The sequence below is a fragment of the Elgaria multicarinata genome, chromosome 6 (genome assembly GCF_023053635.1).
Source record: "Elgaria multicarinata webbii isolate HBS135686 ecotype San Diego chromosome 6, rElgMul1.1.pri, whole genome shotgun sequence".
NCBI classification, from domain to species: domain Eukaryota; kingdom Metazoa; phylum Chordata; class Lepidosauria; order Squamata; family Anguidae; genus Elgaria; species Elgaria multicarinata.
In genome coordinates, this window is record NC_086176.1 from 52,635,391 (window position 1) to 52,652,094 (window position 16,704).

A 16,704-nucleotide genomic window follows, 5' to 3' on the forward strand; every position below is an offset into this window, starting at 1 on the left:
TTGTTTCCCCCTGAGTTTATTGTCTCATTTCTTCTTTCTGTATCTCTACCTCTGCAGTCTTCCTCTATTCCTTGTCCCTGCATGTTACTGTCACCTCACCTTCTCTCACGCATACATTTCCCACATCAGAAAGAAAGAAAGAAAAAACAAACAAAATGACTGGGTTGTTCAGGAGAGGAAGATCTGCAGGGGAAGAATTTAAATCTGGAGTCAATCTCTTTCGAAGGCAGGGGAAGACGGTCTCTTAGTGTTTTTAAACCTGTTTTTGAAACCCAGACGCTTGTGCTAGGCTGGGCTTGCCAGGAAAGTGAGGCAATGTTTAATTTTCAGAAAGAGATCTGCCAGGGACTCAGAGTTTTGGAGAGCAATGCCATCTTTACTCTTAGCCCTTCTTCGTAATTCTGTGGACGGACAGGTTGCCACTTGCTAGGTGGAAGGAGAAAGACACTTTGCATATGTTCATAGGTGTTTTTACTATATTTTTTGTTGGCTAGTAGAAGTAATTTCTGAATATTAAGCCTGGTCATAATGTGTGGATTCCTGCTACAGATAGGTCTGTCTTCCATGAATTTGTCTAATCACCCTTTAAATACACCTAAGTTAGTGACCATCATGATATACTGCAGCAATGAATTGTGTGACTCTGTAATGCATTTCTTTGACTCTCTTGAATCTGCTTCCAGTCAATTTCATTGGGATGACACCTGGATTTAGCATTGTAAGAGAAGGAGAAATTCTCCTTCACTCACTCTTTGTCCACACCATTCATACTTTGATAAATCCGTATAATTTAAATATCAGTGGTATTATGAGAATGTGTTTCTGTAGATGCTTCTAGACAAGTAAGTTGGCTCATATATAGCTGCCTGATTATGTAGCTGCTTAAAAAACTTGATGATAAACAATGTCATACAACGTGCATGGACAGATTGAAAGAAAAGTGAGATTAGAATGATTTTTGTTACTACCCATTGCCAAAACTGTGGAGGCAGGTAGTTTTGCTGCTGCTGCTTTTTTTAAATATTTGTTTTTAACAACTGAGTTGATACAGGCATATATAACAGGCTCTAAGACTGGGGCTGTTTATTTGTCTTTTGTGTGCTTTATTTTCTCGCGTTGGTTTCAAGATTCCAGTGGTAGGGGTTATACCTGCTTTCAGGAATGGTTTATGGAAAGGGAAGAATTATCAAGATACAGAGAGAACACAATGATGTGTGTGGTTGAAATGTTTGAAATAGAATAATAAATACAGCTGTATCTCAAAAGCCCTTTCAGTATATTTAAAGTTGCACAGCACACATATGTCTATTGCTGTGCGTGCTCTTGGTGCACCTCTTCAGTCGGAAGATCAGAACATCATATATGGAAAAACAATAAAGGAAAGTCCCTTCTTCCAGAAGATATTTTGAAAGTGTTTTTTCATCTTGGTTTTTATGCTGGATGTTTTGCAGTTTTAACAGTTAAAATAAACATTTTAAATTGGGTCCAGCAATAGAATGGAAGCCAATAATAATAATAATAATTAATAAATTTGTTTCTTACCCGCCTCTCCATTTTGATCGAGGCGAGGAACAACAATAAACGATAAAATACATAAAACTGAATTATGGAAGGGAACACAAGGAAGGGAGCACAATGTATGTGGTCAAAGACTCTTGCTCTCATCAGCCTAGTTGCTGCAATTTACACAAACAGAAGTTTCTGGACGCTTTTCAAAGGCAGCCCCATGTAGAGCATGTTACAGTAGTCTACCTTTATGTGGTGCAAGAGGGCCATACAATGCCCTTTTTCGGTTAAAAGGAGTCCCATTAGGCTTCCTTCCTAATGGCCAAAGGTCATATCACCAGCATAGCAATGTGTTAGCTATGAGCAATAACAGGTAGTTACGGGGGGCGGGGGGCATGTTTAAAAGCAAGCCATAACAGTTGTAGGATCAGTCTTTTCAACTGGTGAAGCCTCACTGAAGACAAACAGACAAAGTCATATTGCGTATAAGCTGGCCCGGGTAATCGTTCGTTGTTTGCAGCCATAGAGTTGTATCTAACTCTTAACAGCTGCTGGTAGAATCGAAATCACTGACAAAGGAATTTCTCCCTCCTTCCTGCAGCCCCTATGTGCCCCCAATCTGCTTTAGAAATTTGGGGGACCCTCTTTAGCAGATTTGGAAGGTTTGGGGAGTGACTATATAGGGGTTTTGCTCATGCGACACTGGATTTAAGCCATAGTTTCTTGGTTCTCCCCTTGCCTTTGAAAGGCAGAAGAACCATCTCGGATTTTATTATAGATTCTGTCTGTACGTTTTTGTTATTGATATGAGTTGACGATCCTAGTAGTCTAGAAGCCTTTAATATCTGTTGTAATGCTATAGCATGCTCATGAGGATGGCAACATGTCTGTCTTGCCATAAGGGCATACAGGAGCAATTGATACATAAGTCATTGTCAAATTAAATAGCTGCTGTCAATACAGAAGTTCAATGTGAAGTTCTACCAATGCCTTGCTGCTTGAATCCAGTATTAAGGAAACGTAGTAGCCTCACTACATTGTTCAACAGTGAGAGAATTAGGTCAGCAGTACTTAATTGGCATTAATAGACACACAATGCTAAAGCCACTTGGAATTAGCAGATATGCTCACTTAAAACGTTCCTGTTACTAATGTTGAGGAGCTGTGAGATCTAGTTGTTCTACTCAGCTTCTGTTCTATCTATAGCCAGTGCTAAGCCAAATTAGGAACAAATCTTTTCATTACCCTTTTTTCCCCTCCTGTGAAAAGCAGTCCCCTTTAGACTTTTTTTGTAACCTTTCACAAAAATAGAATAGAAATGTTATTTGCATTAGCCACAAGCCATTGCAACATCGTAAATAAAACACAATGAAATAGATACAATGATCAGACTAAAAGTTATTTACACCAGCCACAGCATACATCAAATATGAAACACTAATAAGCAAATTAAACACAGATGCTCAGAAGGGGGTGGAGAGAGAATGTCACCTCATTGAGAAGGCCCATTGAAAAGTTCCTCAAAACTCCTCTTCCTTACTAATTTTTGATAGTTTTTCTCACCTGATTGCAGTTTCAATATGCTACTGCTTTGGTACCAGTTTTAGGATTTCTTTCATCACTACGTGATTCTAGCCAATCAGGGATCCTGGAATGAATGTGATGATGTCATGGCACCACGTACAGCATAACAGATTGTATTGTACTTTTAGCAAACAGTGATCATACACATTCAGTTTAAAGTCCTTTTAATCATATCATTTCAAACTGAGCATTAATCCAGAGTGGATTGCAGGTGTTGACAGAGCAATCCTAGCAGTGGGGGCAGAAATATCTGAAGCTGGAAGAAACACTTTGTCCAAAGCCGCCTCTGGCTCAAGCCAGAAGGGTAGAAGGGAGGGAAGAGCAGTGTTTGTGTCCCCTCCCATGCATACATTTTTATTCTTTGACAATTTCCCTCCCACTGGAACCAATGAAATTGGAATTTACATATGCCAGCTCCAGAGCGGGTACACATTTCTGGATGTACTCACAAGACACCTACTGATCTCTAACCCCACCCCCTGTTTTTGCCTCTGCCGATGTCAGAGAAGAAAGAGCTCCAGAGGTTTCCTCAGAAGTTGGCAGGGGGTACCAAAGATCAGGTGTCCGCTCTGAGGGTGGACTTCTCAACAAAGGGTGTGTTTGCATTATTCATTATCATTGGAAGATCTTAAACAGCTTTTACAAAATGCATCTTGCAGGTGGAGGATTGGGAGAGTTGACTGTGTGTGTGTGTGTGTGTGTGTGTGTGTGTTATATGTGTAGTATATTATTTTATTTATTTAGGTATAGGTATAGCAGAGATGATCAGAAGGTAGATCGGGATGTATTGGCAGATCTCTGGGTGATTTGCATTAGTTCAGCCCAGATTTTTGCTCTCCCTTTTCTGATTCCTAATGGTTGCAATAACTTAAAAGCTTTTGCACCATAAATGTACTTGCTGAAACCTTTAAGTGGATTTTTGTGTGTGAAAGAACTTGTGAACTTGGGTCTGCACTGTTGCCAATGGGACGGAACACAGCTTAGATATACTTGTGTCAGTTGGATGTTCTTGTGCCAGGTGGGTGCGCCACAGAGGGGTCCTGCCCTGTGGTAACCTCTGTCCATGAAGCACACACTATCCTTGATGGCCCTGCAGTTGATAAGGAAGACTTTCTAGGGGGCGAAAGGCTGAGCTTCAGGGGCAATGTCTAACTCTTGATGGATGCACAAGGAGATACCATTGCCATCAGTGTAACCAGGCGTAACATCTCTTCTGTCCAGCAGAATTGTTGCCATATTGCCATAAAATGGCTTGGTGCATGGCTCAATCCCCAAGTGCATATTTTGGGTCATTATTTTTTTAAAAGTCTGCTTCAGCCTACACAGCTTTTCCTTGCACTACGTACAAAGCCTTTCAGTCATCTGCTTAGGAAACCATGGGAACAGAGTGTCATGTCTTGTGCTCTTTAGGGCCTCCGGTATCTCGGGACTGATCCAGACATAGATGAATGCGCCTAGTACAGCATCAGTCCAGAACCTGGCACGAAGTCTTTGGGTTTGGCCTTGCTGGGGAGATTGCACCTGAGAAGGTGCCTGGATTAACTGAGTGGCTTGTGATGTTGTTGAGAAGGGCTCAGCAGTGGGTGAGAATAGTGAGGCAGAGCAGCCCTCCCCTCCTCTTCTCCCCACCCTCAACCTGCAAGATGCTTTTTTGTAACATCTTACTGGATGAAAAGGCCTGGAGATCTTGAAAGCTTGCACATTTTTGTGACCTTTTGGTTGGCCTTAAGGAGTTGCATTCATATGGATTTTGGAATTTGTTTCAGTGGTATTGTCAGGTAGTGAAATCTGATTGGCTACAAGATCTGTAAATGAAATACATTCTTGTCCAGGTCCTTTGTATTTTGAGCACCTGATGCAGAGACGGAGCAAGCTAAGGCCTTTAAAACAAACTTGATTACATTGTGCTTCCCATGGCAGATCATATTGGACGTATAAGGAAAACCCGCAGAGTACAACCCAACCACAAGCCATGGGTTCTCAGTGTAGGTTGTTTGTGGTTAATAATCCTCACCTTAAGCTATTGAGTTACCCACAATAGCAATCCATCATGGCTTGTTTTTATCATTGGTGGAACTCAGGGCGCTACTAAAAACCAAAGTAGATCCTACAAGCCTAAAGTCTGCCCTCCTCTGGAGTATAGAATATATTTGAATGCTATTTGGTAACACTTGGTTAAGAGCTCAAATCCTGTGTGTATAATTTTCAGTAATAAAGTGAAAGAGAAGAGAAACCAACCTCAAAAGTAGATCCTGACTCATGCTGGTTAATGACGTATTCTTGGCAGGCATAGCATTCTTCAGTGCACAATACTTAAAAAAAAACTGGATTGGAATGTATATTTATTATGATTTCTAATTATATATAGCATTTGGAATTGCTTGTCTTGTTCATAAGCTTTTGAGAAGAATTTTTTTTTTTTTGAGATTATTTGAGCTGATACCAGTGCAATTGTGACATTCTTGATCTTTTTATTATACCTTAATTGCCTCTCCCAACAGTTTTAGCATTACTGGAAATGTACTGAGCTAAAATTCCATTGAAAGGTGAAAATGTCCATGGGATGGCGGTGGTAGGAACTCAAGTAAAAGCCAGTTTAAAAAGACACACCAAGGCCCATGATTTAAATGGAAAGCATTAAAAGTACATATTGGATTGTTAAATACCCCGTTATGCCTGTCCCAGCTGTTTATGCAATCACTGCAAGTGCAAGGAAATGGCTAGAATATTTTGGAATGATTTTATTGACTTGGCTATCAATGGAAATGGGACGTTTTGTGAATATTTTTGCCTCCCGTTAAATTGGCTGGAGGCTGGATCATGCCTGGGGCTGTGGCCACACCCTTGGAACCATCCAGTTCCTGGCTGAAGGGCTGGTTGTGGTTCCAACTGATTATTATTATTTATTTATATAGCACCATCAATGCACATGGTGCTGTACAGCGTAAAACAGTAAATAGCAAGACCCTGCCGCATAGGCTTACATTCTACTAAAATCATTGTAAAGCAATAAGGAGGGGAAGGGAATGCAAACAGGCACAGGGTAGGGTAAAACTAACAGTATAAAGTCCGAGCAACATCAAGTTTTAAAAGCTTTAGGAAAAAGAAAAGTTTTTAGCTGAGCTTTAAAAGTTGTGATTGAGCTTGTAGTTCTCAAATGTTCTGGAAGAGCGTTCCAGGCGTAAGGGGCAGCAGAAGAAAATGGACGAAGCCAGGCAAGGGAAGTAGAGACCCTTGGGCAGGCGAGAAACATGGCATCAGAGGAGTGAAGAGCACGAGCGGGGCAATAGTGTGAGATGAGAGAAGAGAGATAGGAAGGAGCTAGACCGTGAAAAGCTTTGAAGGTCAACAGGAGAAGTTTATATTGGATTCTGAAGTGGATTGGAAGCCAATGAAGAGATTTCAGAAGTGGAGTGACATGGTCAGAGCGGCGAGCCAAGAAGATGATCTTAGCGGCAGAGTGGTGGACAGAGACCAACGGACTGATGTGAGAAGAAGGAAGGCCAGAGAGAAGAAGGTTGCAGTAGTCCAACCAAGAAATAACCAGTGCATGAACAAGCGTCTTAGCAGAAGAGACAGACAAAAATGATCAAATCCTGGCAATATTATACAGGAAAAAGCGACAGGATTTAGCTACTGCCTCAATATGAGGAATAAAGGAGAGCGAGGAGTCAAATATAAAGCCAAGACTACGAGCTTCATTGACCGGAGTAAGCGTAACATCATTGACAGTAAGAGAGAATGAGAGATGAGGAGAAGGTTTAGGAGGAAAAACAAGCAATTCAGTCTTTGCCATATTAAGTTTCAAACGACGATGAAGCAGCCAGGCTGAGATATCTGAGAGACATGCCGAGAACTGATGCTCCAGCCAGAGACCAGCTTTGCTGCATGTAGGTAAAAATGAAGCCACCTGAGCCAGGCTGCTTTACTCATGCACTGTCATCCCCAAGGGGCTGGTGGGGGGTGGGGAGCAGCACAGATGAAGCTGCCTCAGCCAAGGAGATGACTGGAGCACTAGAGCCACCCAGGTAATACTTTGCACCTACTAGCCTCCTTTTGCTGATTTTTTTCTCACTCCATTACAAAAGTTTATAAGATGATGATGATGATGATGATGATTACATTTATATACCACCCCATTGTTGAAGCTCTCTGGGCAGTTTAAAAAGATTAAAACATTGAACATTAAAAACCGATATACAAATTTTAAAACCATAAAAAGCATCAAAACAGATTACATACCAGGACAGACAATATCTATTTAAAACAACTATTCTGGGGGCAGTTAAAAAACTCAACATTTTATTTATTTATTTATTTATTTATTACATTTCTATACCGCCCAATAGCCGAAGCTCTCTGGGCGGTTCACAAAAATTAAAACCATCGTAAGACAACCAACAGGTTAAAAGCACAAATACAAAATACAATATAAAAAGCACAACCAGGATAAAAACCATGAAGCAAAATTGATATAAGATTAAAATACAGAGTTAAAACAGTAAAATTTAAATTTAAGTTAAAATTAAGTGTTAAAATACTGAGAAAATAAAAAGGTCTTCAACTGGCGACGAAAGGAGTACAGTGTAGGCGCCAGGCGGACCTCTCTGGGGAGCTCATTCCACAACCGGGATGCCACGGCGGAGAACATATGCTGTTAAATGCCTGGGAGAAGAGAAAAGTCTTGACCTGGCACCGGAAAGATTACAAAGTTGGTGCCAGACGAGCCTCAGAGAGATCGCTCCATAATTGGGGGAGGGGTTCACCATTGAAAAGGCCCCCATAAGAGCCATACTGGATCAGACCAAGGGTCCATCTAGTCCAGCATTGTGTTGACTAGGAACTTGAGTGCAACAGCACCCTCGTACCCAAGTTCCCCAGCAAATGGTGTACATAGCTGTCAGTACTAGTAGCCACCAATAGGCTTGCCCTCCAAGAATTTATCTAACCCCCGTTTAAAGCCATCCAAATTGGTGGCCTTTGCTATGACTTGTGCAAAGCAATTTCCATGATTGCGGCATGTTTTAGACACCTAAGTAGTGGTAATAGCTGTCAAAGGCAAGCTCTTTCAATACAGTTTCCTTCATACTCCCTGTCCCCAGGAAAAGACAGAAAGGATATGAAGATGATGTTTGCATGTGTGAACCAGCCCTTTCTTGGGAACTATATACAGTTGGGACAATCTTGTGCAGCTGCATATATTTAAAAGCTCTGAGATTATAATGAATCTGTTTTATAGGGTCTCACATTCCTTTTGTACTGTGATTTGGAATTCTTTAGAAATGTCATCTCCCGGCGCCTTTCAAATTAAATCCATCTATTAGCAGTGTTTACTCATTTCACCCTGAAGCTAGACTCCTTTCTAAAGACAAAAGACATCGTTTTTGTTTTTATTAAAGCACATGTTTTGGGTTACTTGCCTTTTAGATCATATTTGCGAGCTTCAGAGGTAAATCATTTTCTTCTTATATTTTTGTGTGCATTTTAAAATCTCAGCAGCCTTCACGCTTATATTACTGACTAATTTTGATGGAGTAATTACTTTAGGAAAGAATGATAAAATTATAGGCATGTGTCAATTTTGTTGTTTCATTAAAATATGCGCTTGAAACAATTGAATTCTTTTTTGGAGGGGTTGCTAATTAGACTTTCATTTTCAACTTAAATAATCTAAATTCAATGGAAGTTTTTTCAAAGTTTTAAATAATTATTTCTTGCAGATATAGCATTTCTGATTCTCCAATCCATAGTTGGGAAGATCAGGAATGAGCTCTTGTTTTTCCTCCTTCATTCACACACTTGTCTTAACTTCCTGGTTGATCAAACTATTGTTGCTGTTGTATGTGAACTGGAAACTATGGGGTGTTTGAACTCTCCAGACTAGGTTTGCAAGCCCAGGATCAAATTCTCTAAATGCAGCGACTGTATTCAGTTGTACTTTCTCTGAGGTAGGTATACAGAAAATTGCAGTAATAGACATGCAGCTTTAAATATCCAGATAATGGAACAAATACTTCAAAAATACTTCCCCATATTTTAAAATTTTAACTGCTTACTGCTTGAAGCGTACTCAGGGTATCCTAAACTCAGGCTGCTGAAATCCCATGGATTGTGCCTAAAGTTGCAAACCCACACTTTGGTGGTACATCCCATTTAATAGATTTATGAGTTGTCACCTACAAGTGCTAGCATAACATCATACTTTGTGGTTTGTTGTCTTGGAACATTCTATTCCAATTGCTTATTTGCAGGCACAGCAGGAATGAGTTTTATCTGTTGCTGTTTTTTGTTTGTGGCTTTTTCCCACATGAAAGCCAAATCCTGCTGCTCTCATTATCATTATCTATTTGTAATGTACCTTGCAGCTCAGTCTGGCCAGAGCTGTATAGCTGCTCATCTTTTAAGATAAATCCTCATTATGCGCCCATGCTGGTCAGCTATGATGGGTTACTTAGCTTCTGTGAAAGTGAATTGATCGCTTATAGTAAATCAGCAGTAGCCATAGCTGTTAAAGGAAGAATGGTTAACTGTTTTGGCACAGTACTGATATTCTGAATAAAGAAGCACTGCAAAACAGTCCTTTAGATTCGAAGGGGGGACACCATTTTCCTTCCTCCAGCCCTCATCTCTGTGTAGGCTACCAAAGGGGTGTCATTAAGAAGTCCCAAAAGGATGAGAGTGTTTTTAAGATCAATAACATTTGATCTGGAGTCTGACCGCCTCTTAGATCGGCAGACACTTATCCCATCTTCTGAAACACACACACAACAAATAGGGAGTTTTCCTTTATGGCTCTTAACATCCATTTAGACAGTCAAAAGCCCAACTATACAACCACCTCTGAGACTGAAAAAACAACAACCCCAGATTCAGCTCTCCAGATTAGCTGCCAAAGTGAGACCCAGCGGGTGTCATGACATCATCTTTGCCCCGGAGTGGCTCCGATACCATGCTGTACTGGTTAGACGACGCAGCCGCAGATTTGAAGCCACTCTGAAGTAAAGACGCAAAGATATGCAGCTGAAGTGTTGGGACTTAGCCCAACTTTTCCAGCCTGAGCAGTCTCTCCTCGCTCGGTGCCACTCCAGGGGCATTTCCGGGTGGAAGGCAACCTCCTATTGCAGGAGGGGGAAGGGCTGGGCCAGCTAGCGTAATGGCCACTGGAAAGCTCACGCTGCCTCCCCTCGTTAGAACAACTTGTCGTCATCGCACACCAGGGATAGTGCGGGGTTTGGTAGCAGAGTGGCGCCAACCTGGCGCTGTGAAGACAACTCCCCAGTTGTTTTGTGTGGGATTACAAGAGAACGTCACAGCTGGAACACATAAAGGAGTTCTGGCACAATCTGATCATGCTTGACAGAAGCAGCAAGACAGGATGTTATATATTGTTCAGGTTTGTTTCGTTCTATTTAGGAAGGCATAGAAGATTTGGTTCTCCGCTTAGTAGTAAAATTAAAGGATTCTCATTTCCCCCATAGCCTCTTATGTTCTGTCTATGTCTAAGAATGAACTGGAAAGTAGTGTATACATGGGGTACAAATTGGTCAGTCCATTCCCCACTAGTCCCTTGTTAGTATTTCCCCCGTTATACCTCTTTGTTAAGCTGCTCTTAAAACATGACATCGATGACTGTGCAAAGCAGTGGGTCTTCCATTTCTTTTCATTCCTCCTATAAATATTGAATAGATAGATGGAACTTTTTTCCCAGCTACATAGTTGATGACTGTCTCTTTGCATTAGTTGGGGGAAGAAGTGTTTTACTTGTTCCATCCGGTTTTGTTCATTGTGTAGCTAAATAACCCACGGTCTGCACACAAGGTTATTTAACCCGTTCTGGGTTATCATATTGTGTGGTGCTCGCAGTAGGTTATTTTGGTTGCCTACAGTGTCGCCTGGCAAGACTGCTGCTGCCGCTCTCCTCCAACCACCAGATCTGTTTCCATGATCTGCCTAGCAACTGATTGTGTTCACAGCTGGACCCCACCCTAACCTTCCACCCAACAGTGCACTCTGCAACCCCCCAAGTGTCAAATGCTGTCTCAGTTTCAGGGCGGCAGCTGTGCAGGGTTGTCATTTTGCCTTTTGTGCGTCCTTGCCCGGGGTTGCTGTGTATGAAGTTTTGTCCCGCTCCTGCAAATCTCCATGGAGTTGTAGCCACCACCACTGCTGCCCTCTTTTTGGTGAAAAGGTGCTTTTGCTTGTGTGGCTTCGTCAGTTTGCAGGCTTTTCGATGGCCCTCCTGTGCATCCCTACAAGGGAAAGCTGTGTATGAAGTTTGGTACCCATCGTGCAAACACCCACGGCTTTATTTGCACACACCCTTTTTGGCGCCCTCAGGGTTTTTACTCCTTCATGTGTTATCACGCAGCGTTTTGATGGTGCATCAGGTGCCTCCTCACCAGGGGAGGCTATGTATGAAGCTTGGTCCTGATTCTGCAAACTTCCAAGGATTTAGCGGTGCTGCAAACTTCCAAGGGTTTATCTTTTTGGTGCACCCAGGGCTTCACTCCTTTGAGTGTGATTGCACAGGGTTTTGATGGTCCCGACTTAATATGCTATGCACAGTGTGGGGGATAACCATAGCTGACTGTGAGCTTATTAACCCATCATGGCTTAAAGTGATATTCGAACATAGCCATTATTTGCTTTCTTGTTATATTCATAGTGGCAGTTTTTTTATCTTGCACAGTCAACTTGGGAAATTTCCATCAGTACTATAAAGAAATAAATTCCGACTACTGACGGATGCTGGCTTGCTGGCCCCTTTCCATCCCATTCCTCCTGCTCTCTGAGCTTGTGTGCTGCCAGTCATGCACAGGCTGTGTTTCCATACCTTCCGAGCATAAGCGGGCTGTGGCTGTGGCCCAGGCCCTGTGAGTGCGCATGTTCTGCAAGCTCTCCATGAGCACGACTGGAATATTTTCCCCTGCGGAGCAGTCTGGACAGTTCCTACTGTGCCGAGAAAATTCTCTTTTATCACACTATGAAACAATTCTCAGTATTTTCCTAGTTTGAACAGTAGCTTGTCCCAAAATGGTAAACGATGCATATTTTTATGAAATAAAGCATTTCAGTATAATTTTAATAGGTTTTTATATTATGAAATGATTATAAACCTGAATTAATTTGATAAGGTTGATATACCTTTAAATGTTTGGTATTATAACCATCTTGGAGAAGGGTTAGCCAGACTTTCATTAATTTTAATTACCGTTGAGCCGTGTTTTATTTTTACCATGCCTGGCTAGTATTAATGATCTAGTGGTGACAAGTAATGCACGGCCAAGTGCTGAAAATGGCAACTGCTGTTAAAAATAGGAACGTAGTGTTATTCCCCCCACACACATTTTTTTCTGAGAGCGCATCGTATTTAATCAAGATTGCAGCATTTTAAAACATGAACTGTAATTTTTGTGTGTCATTCAACAACACTTTAATTAGTGTTTGGTTAATGTTCTCTCTCTCTCTCTTGCTAAAGGTCCGGCATCGATGGTGTGAGCTTGTTATTAAACACAAATTCAAAGCAGGGTATGTTGATGTTGAGAAATTCCTTAACGAAGAGCAGGTCAGTACTATTTATTAATATTTTCCATAGACCAGAATATTATAAGTATGTAGCGTATAGATATATTGGAATGGAAATGACCTTTAAAAGATTCCATGAATATAAACCTTGTTCTGTTCATTGTAACTTGAACTGTTAGAGTGATTTAAATACTTCAAAATTGCTACTAGAGGCTTGTAGCCAAAGATTTGGTTGCATAGTTAAAGTTATCCTCCTTTATCTCCAACAATTTCTGGCTCTGTACATCTCTCCTTTCTGCACCTTTTCTTTTATGGTGCCCCAAAACACCTTCTTCTGTTCTTCCCATCCTCACTTCATTGCTTTGGAGTTTATATGAGTCTCAGCTTGATTTCCTCCTAATTATTTTAAACTCTTCTTTTGTAGGGCCTTTAGGTTTGCCTGCCCCTCTGTAGGGTTTAGCCAAGGGCAGCCTGTCGTTAAACAAATGAAAAACTGCTGCAGTTGTCAGATTTAGAGTTCAGAAAGCATTGCATCCTCTATCCATCCTCTTCATTAGCTGACATCAATTGGCTTCCCCTTCATCCTTGGCCTGGGTAGTCTACTGAAACACAGGAGAGAACCACCATGACATTTATAGTAAACAAGAAGTTAAATTCAGAATAGAGCTGGGCAAAGAAATCCTGCAAGGATAGGTAAGCAAGAACTGTAGAGATGGGGAATAAACCAACTAGCTTTGGAAAAGGATGGTGAGGAAACTCATCCATAGAATGCAGTATTGGTGAAGCTCCCCAGTGGTACGTGACTGTAATTCACTCCTATAGCGTGCCAGTACGACACACCTGTGTTTTCCTTTTGTTTGTGCTTTGTTGCTTAGCATCACATTCCACGATATTTAGAAGCCTACACAAAGTAGCAGAAAATCCTGGGAGCGACAGCACTAATGCAGAAGAAATTCAGGTTTCACATAAGAGGCATGAACGTCCACAAAACTTTATTTGGAGTGAGGATTTTTTTTTAAAAAAAACACCCTAAAAAGTAGGGCAACAGATACACAAACTCAGTACAGCAATCTTATAAATTTGTGGGGCTTTAGACACTTCTTTTAATCTTCTCCAAAACTTTATGCAAACTATGCAATGGTAATATAAGAAATAAAGCATTCCATTGCGCTTTCCAGTCCTGAAAGACGACTTGGTTGTTCAGAAGTCTGAAGAAAATGCAAATGTAACCTTTTAACATATAGGATAACAGAAGCACCAGTGTTTCCTAAATGTTGATGTTTGAATCACGGAGAAATAATCATGAAATAAGTCAAATCAGAATGAGAACTCTCAATATGACTTTGTTTTCCATTTTGACAGTAGGCAATAGGTTGCCAGAATCTTACCAAAGAAATTACTAACAGCTTCCAGTGGATTTAAATCCTATATTGCTAGCCTATTCGTATTTGTAACAGAGATCTGCCCAGAATAAAGATAGTAGCCAGTTCACATTTTAAATACATTAAGGAGGAAGGTGCCCAAGTTGAAGCCTCAGGGTTGTGGAATCTGTTCCCCTCTCCTTCCATGCAGCTGAAGGAAGAACTTCACTAGCATTTCACAGAATCCTGGCTTAATATTATGTAAAAGACAGAGAGGGGGTGGGGAGAAAGCATACAAGCCTGACATTTTGCTTGGGCTCTTTCCTACTTGTGCTGACGAAACTGCTTCCAGCATCAGAATGGGGCGTGGGCAATTCCCCTCCAGTTCCTCCACTCGCCCTCAAAATCTCTGGAGGATTGGGGGACCCTCCAGAGAAGATTTTGGGGCACAAGGGGGGAAAGGAGGGAGAAATCTCATCACAGCAAAAGAAGCGAGACATTAGATTTTGCCAGAGATTTTTGTATTTAACCTGGAAAATATCAGAGAAAATCCCACACTGATGTTTTAAAGAAATGCCAGCTGCTAGTTGTGTTGTGCTATTTTCTCACAAAGCATATTGGTATATTTTAGGCAGAAAAAAACCTTGTGCCTGTTATGTGTTGATCTTTTAAAAAATAATAAAATTAGGTACAGTCTGTTATCCTTACAGCCATCATACTAGAATTGATTATATTATAGGATTACTGTTTTTCCCCCCTTTTTCAGGCAATGGGTGTCTACTTATATGGAGAATTGATGGTGAATGAGGATGCAAAACAGCAAGAAATTGCATATAAAAGTTTTGCCGCAACCCGCGACCAAATGGATGCCTCCTCAGCTAAAGTAGTGGCAGAGATGTTATTTTGAGAAGGTGATTTTTTCTCTCAGAAAGTTAAATTCAGAGCCTACCTTTTTAGAGAGGAAAAATGGCTTATGAATGAATGAATTGAATAAGTTTATTCGTCAAGCACTAAAATCATATCACCTCTTCATAATCAGCAATAGGGTCATCAAAGGGTTAAATCATGGATCATATAAAAACAATTAATAACATCTTTCCCCAAAGTGCATTTGTTTCATACAAAGGAAGCATCTTAGCCTTAAGCAAATAACCTTATTTCTATTTGTGAGCAAATATTCATTCTTTTGTTGAACTGACCTATGGTCTTTTCCAAAAAGAAGCCAGTCCAACTGTACAGTTCTTAATTCTTTGCAGAAAGAATATTGCAACAAGTCATCTGGCATCAGCATGTGGACTTCGATGCTTTTCTTTTTACCATGGAGCCATGCAATAGATGGCTAGCAAGAGCATGTAAGAGACCTTTTGGATTCAGTAGTTTAGCAGAGGTTATATTGTTCTTCCCCCATAGCTGCCTGGACCTTTGATAGAACTCCTAGCCAATAAAAAACTAACCTATGGTCCATGAAGTCACGAAGAGTCAGAAACGACTGAACGAATAAACAACAACAACATGTGTTTGTATATACCTGTAGTAAACACAGAATATATACCTTTTTATTTCATGTAATTAATGAATGGTAACAGTTTAATCCTTTAATTCCAGTTTTGATGGAGGGAGATCACTATAGGAAAGGAACAATTTAGACACAGTTGCCTGCCAGGCCCGTTTTTGCAGATCCAGGTGCGGGCTGGCCATTTATTGTCTGTGCCAGGTTCTTGGAAAACTGACCCATTTTAAATATTTGGTTGTATCTGAGTTTTTCTGAGGTCAACTTGTTATGTAGAAGGGGCAGATAAAGCTACATAAATTGGGTTTCTGCAATCCCATAGCAGACATACCGACACTTTTCCAGTGTATTTTTTAAAACAGCAGCACTAAACACTTAATATTTATTTATTTATTGCATTTTTATACCGCCCAATAGCCGAAGCTCCCTGGTCGGTTCACAAAAATACACTGAACAACAACGTTAATATTGTCTTAAGTGTACAATTTAACTGAAATATTTCCCACTTACCTATTTGATTTATCTGTGATGTAATTTTTATGATACTTGTACAAAGTAATTAAGATTTAGTATAAGCCTCCTTTCCAGGCCAGCATTCCTTTGCTTTTGTGTAATGATGTCAACCATTATACAGAGGTGAATCTTTTGGATTGTTCACATAACTTTTTTGTGAACCGCCCAGAGAGCTTCGGCTATTGGGCGGTATAAAAATGTAATAAATAAAAATAAATAAATAAATAAATAACTTTACACTTGAGATTGTATAAGAGGCCAACGATTAACAAAATTGTTCCATGAGGAATTAATGCCTAGGAAGAGCAACACCAATACCTATGCCAGGGTAACATACAAAACGTTTTATGGTGGGATTGCAAACAAATTGAGTATATGTAGACACTTGGTATAGGAGTTATCTGTATTGTCTTATTTGTAAGGAATATTTCACTAATCCCTTGGTTCTCTGAATCTAATCAGAAGTATAGTAATATTTTCCCATCAATGCAGGTGATTGGTCATGACTATATTCCCCTACAGATGTATAGCAGCCGCCTCCAGATCTGTTGTGCTACAACTTCTGTCACCTCCAGCCAAATAGGCCAAGCCGTGCTAGCTGGGGATTGTAGTACAACATATCTGAAGTGCACTGAGTTAGGGAAGGCTGATGTAAAGTATCAAAGAATCAGTTCAGTGAAAGCATTTGCTGTAAGAAATGATTTT

At 40.6% G+C, this 16,704-nt stretch overlaps 1 protein-coding gene across 2 annotated transcripts in view; it reads left to right on the top strand.

Annotated features, from left to right (window-relative positions):
* The window catches only part of AOPEP (aminopeptidase O (putative)), a 200,479-nt gene that overhangs the window by 181,365 nt on the left and 2,410 nt on the right, over positions 1-16,704 (top strand). For both annotated transcript variants that reach the window (XM_063129414.1, XM_063129413.1), the window contains exons 15-16: positions 12,569-12,655; positions 14,743-14,887. In XM_063129414.1, coding sequence (XP_062985484.1) covers positions 12,569-12,655; positions 14,743-14,883 — 228 coding nt within the window. In that variant the 3' untranslated portion in view covers positions 14,884-14,887. The remainder of the gene's footprint in view (positions 1-12,568; positions 12,656-14,742; positions 14,888-16,704) is intronic.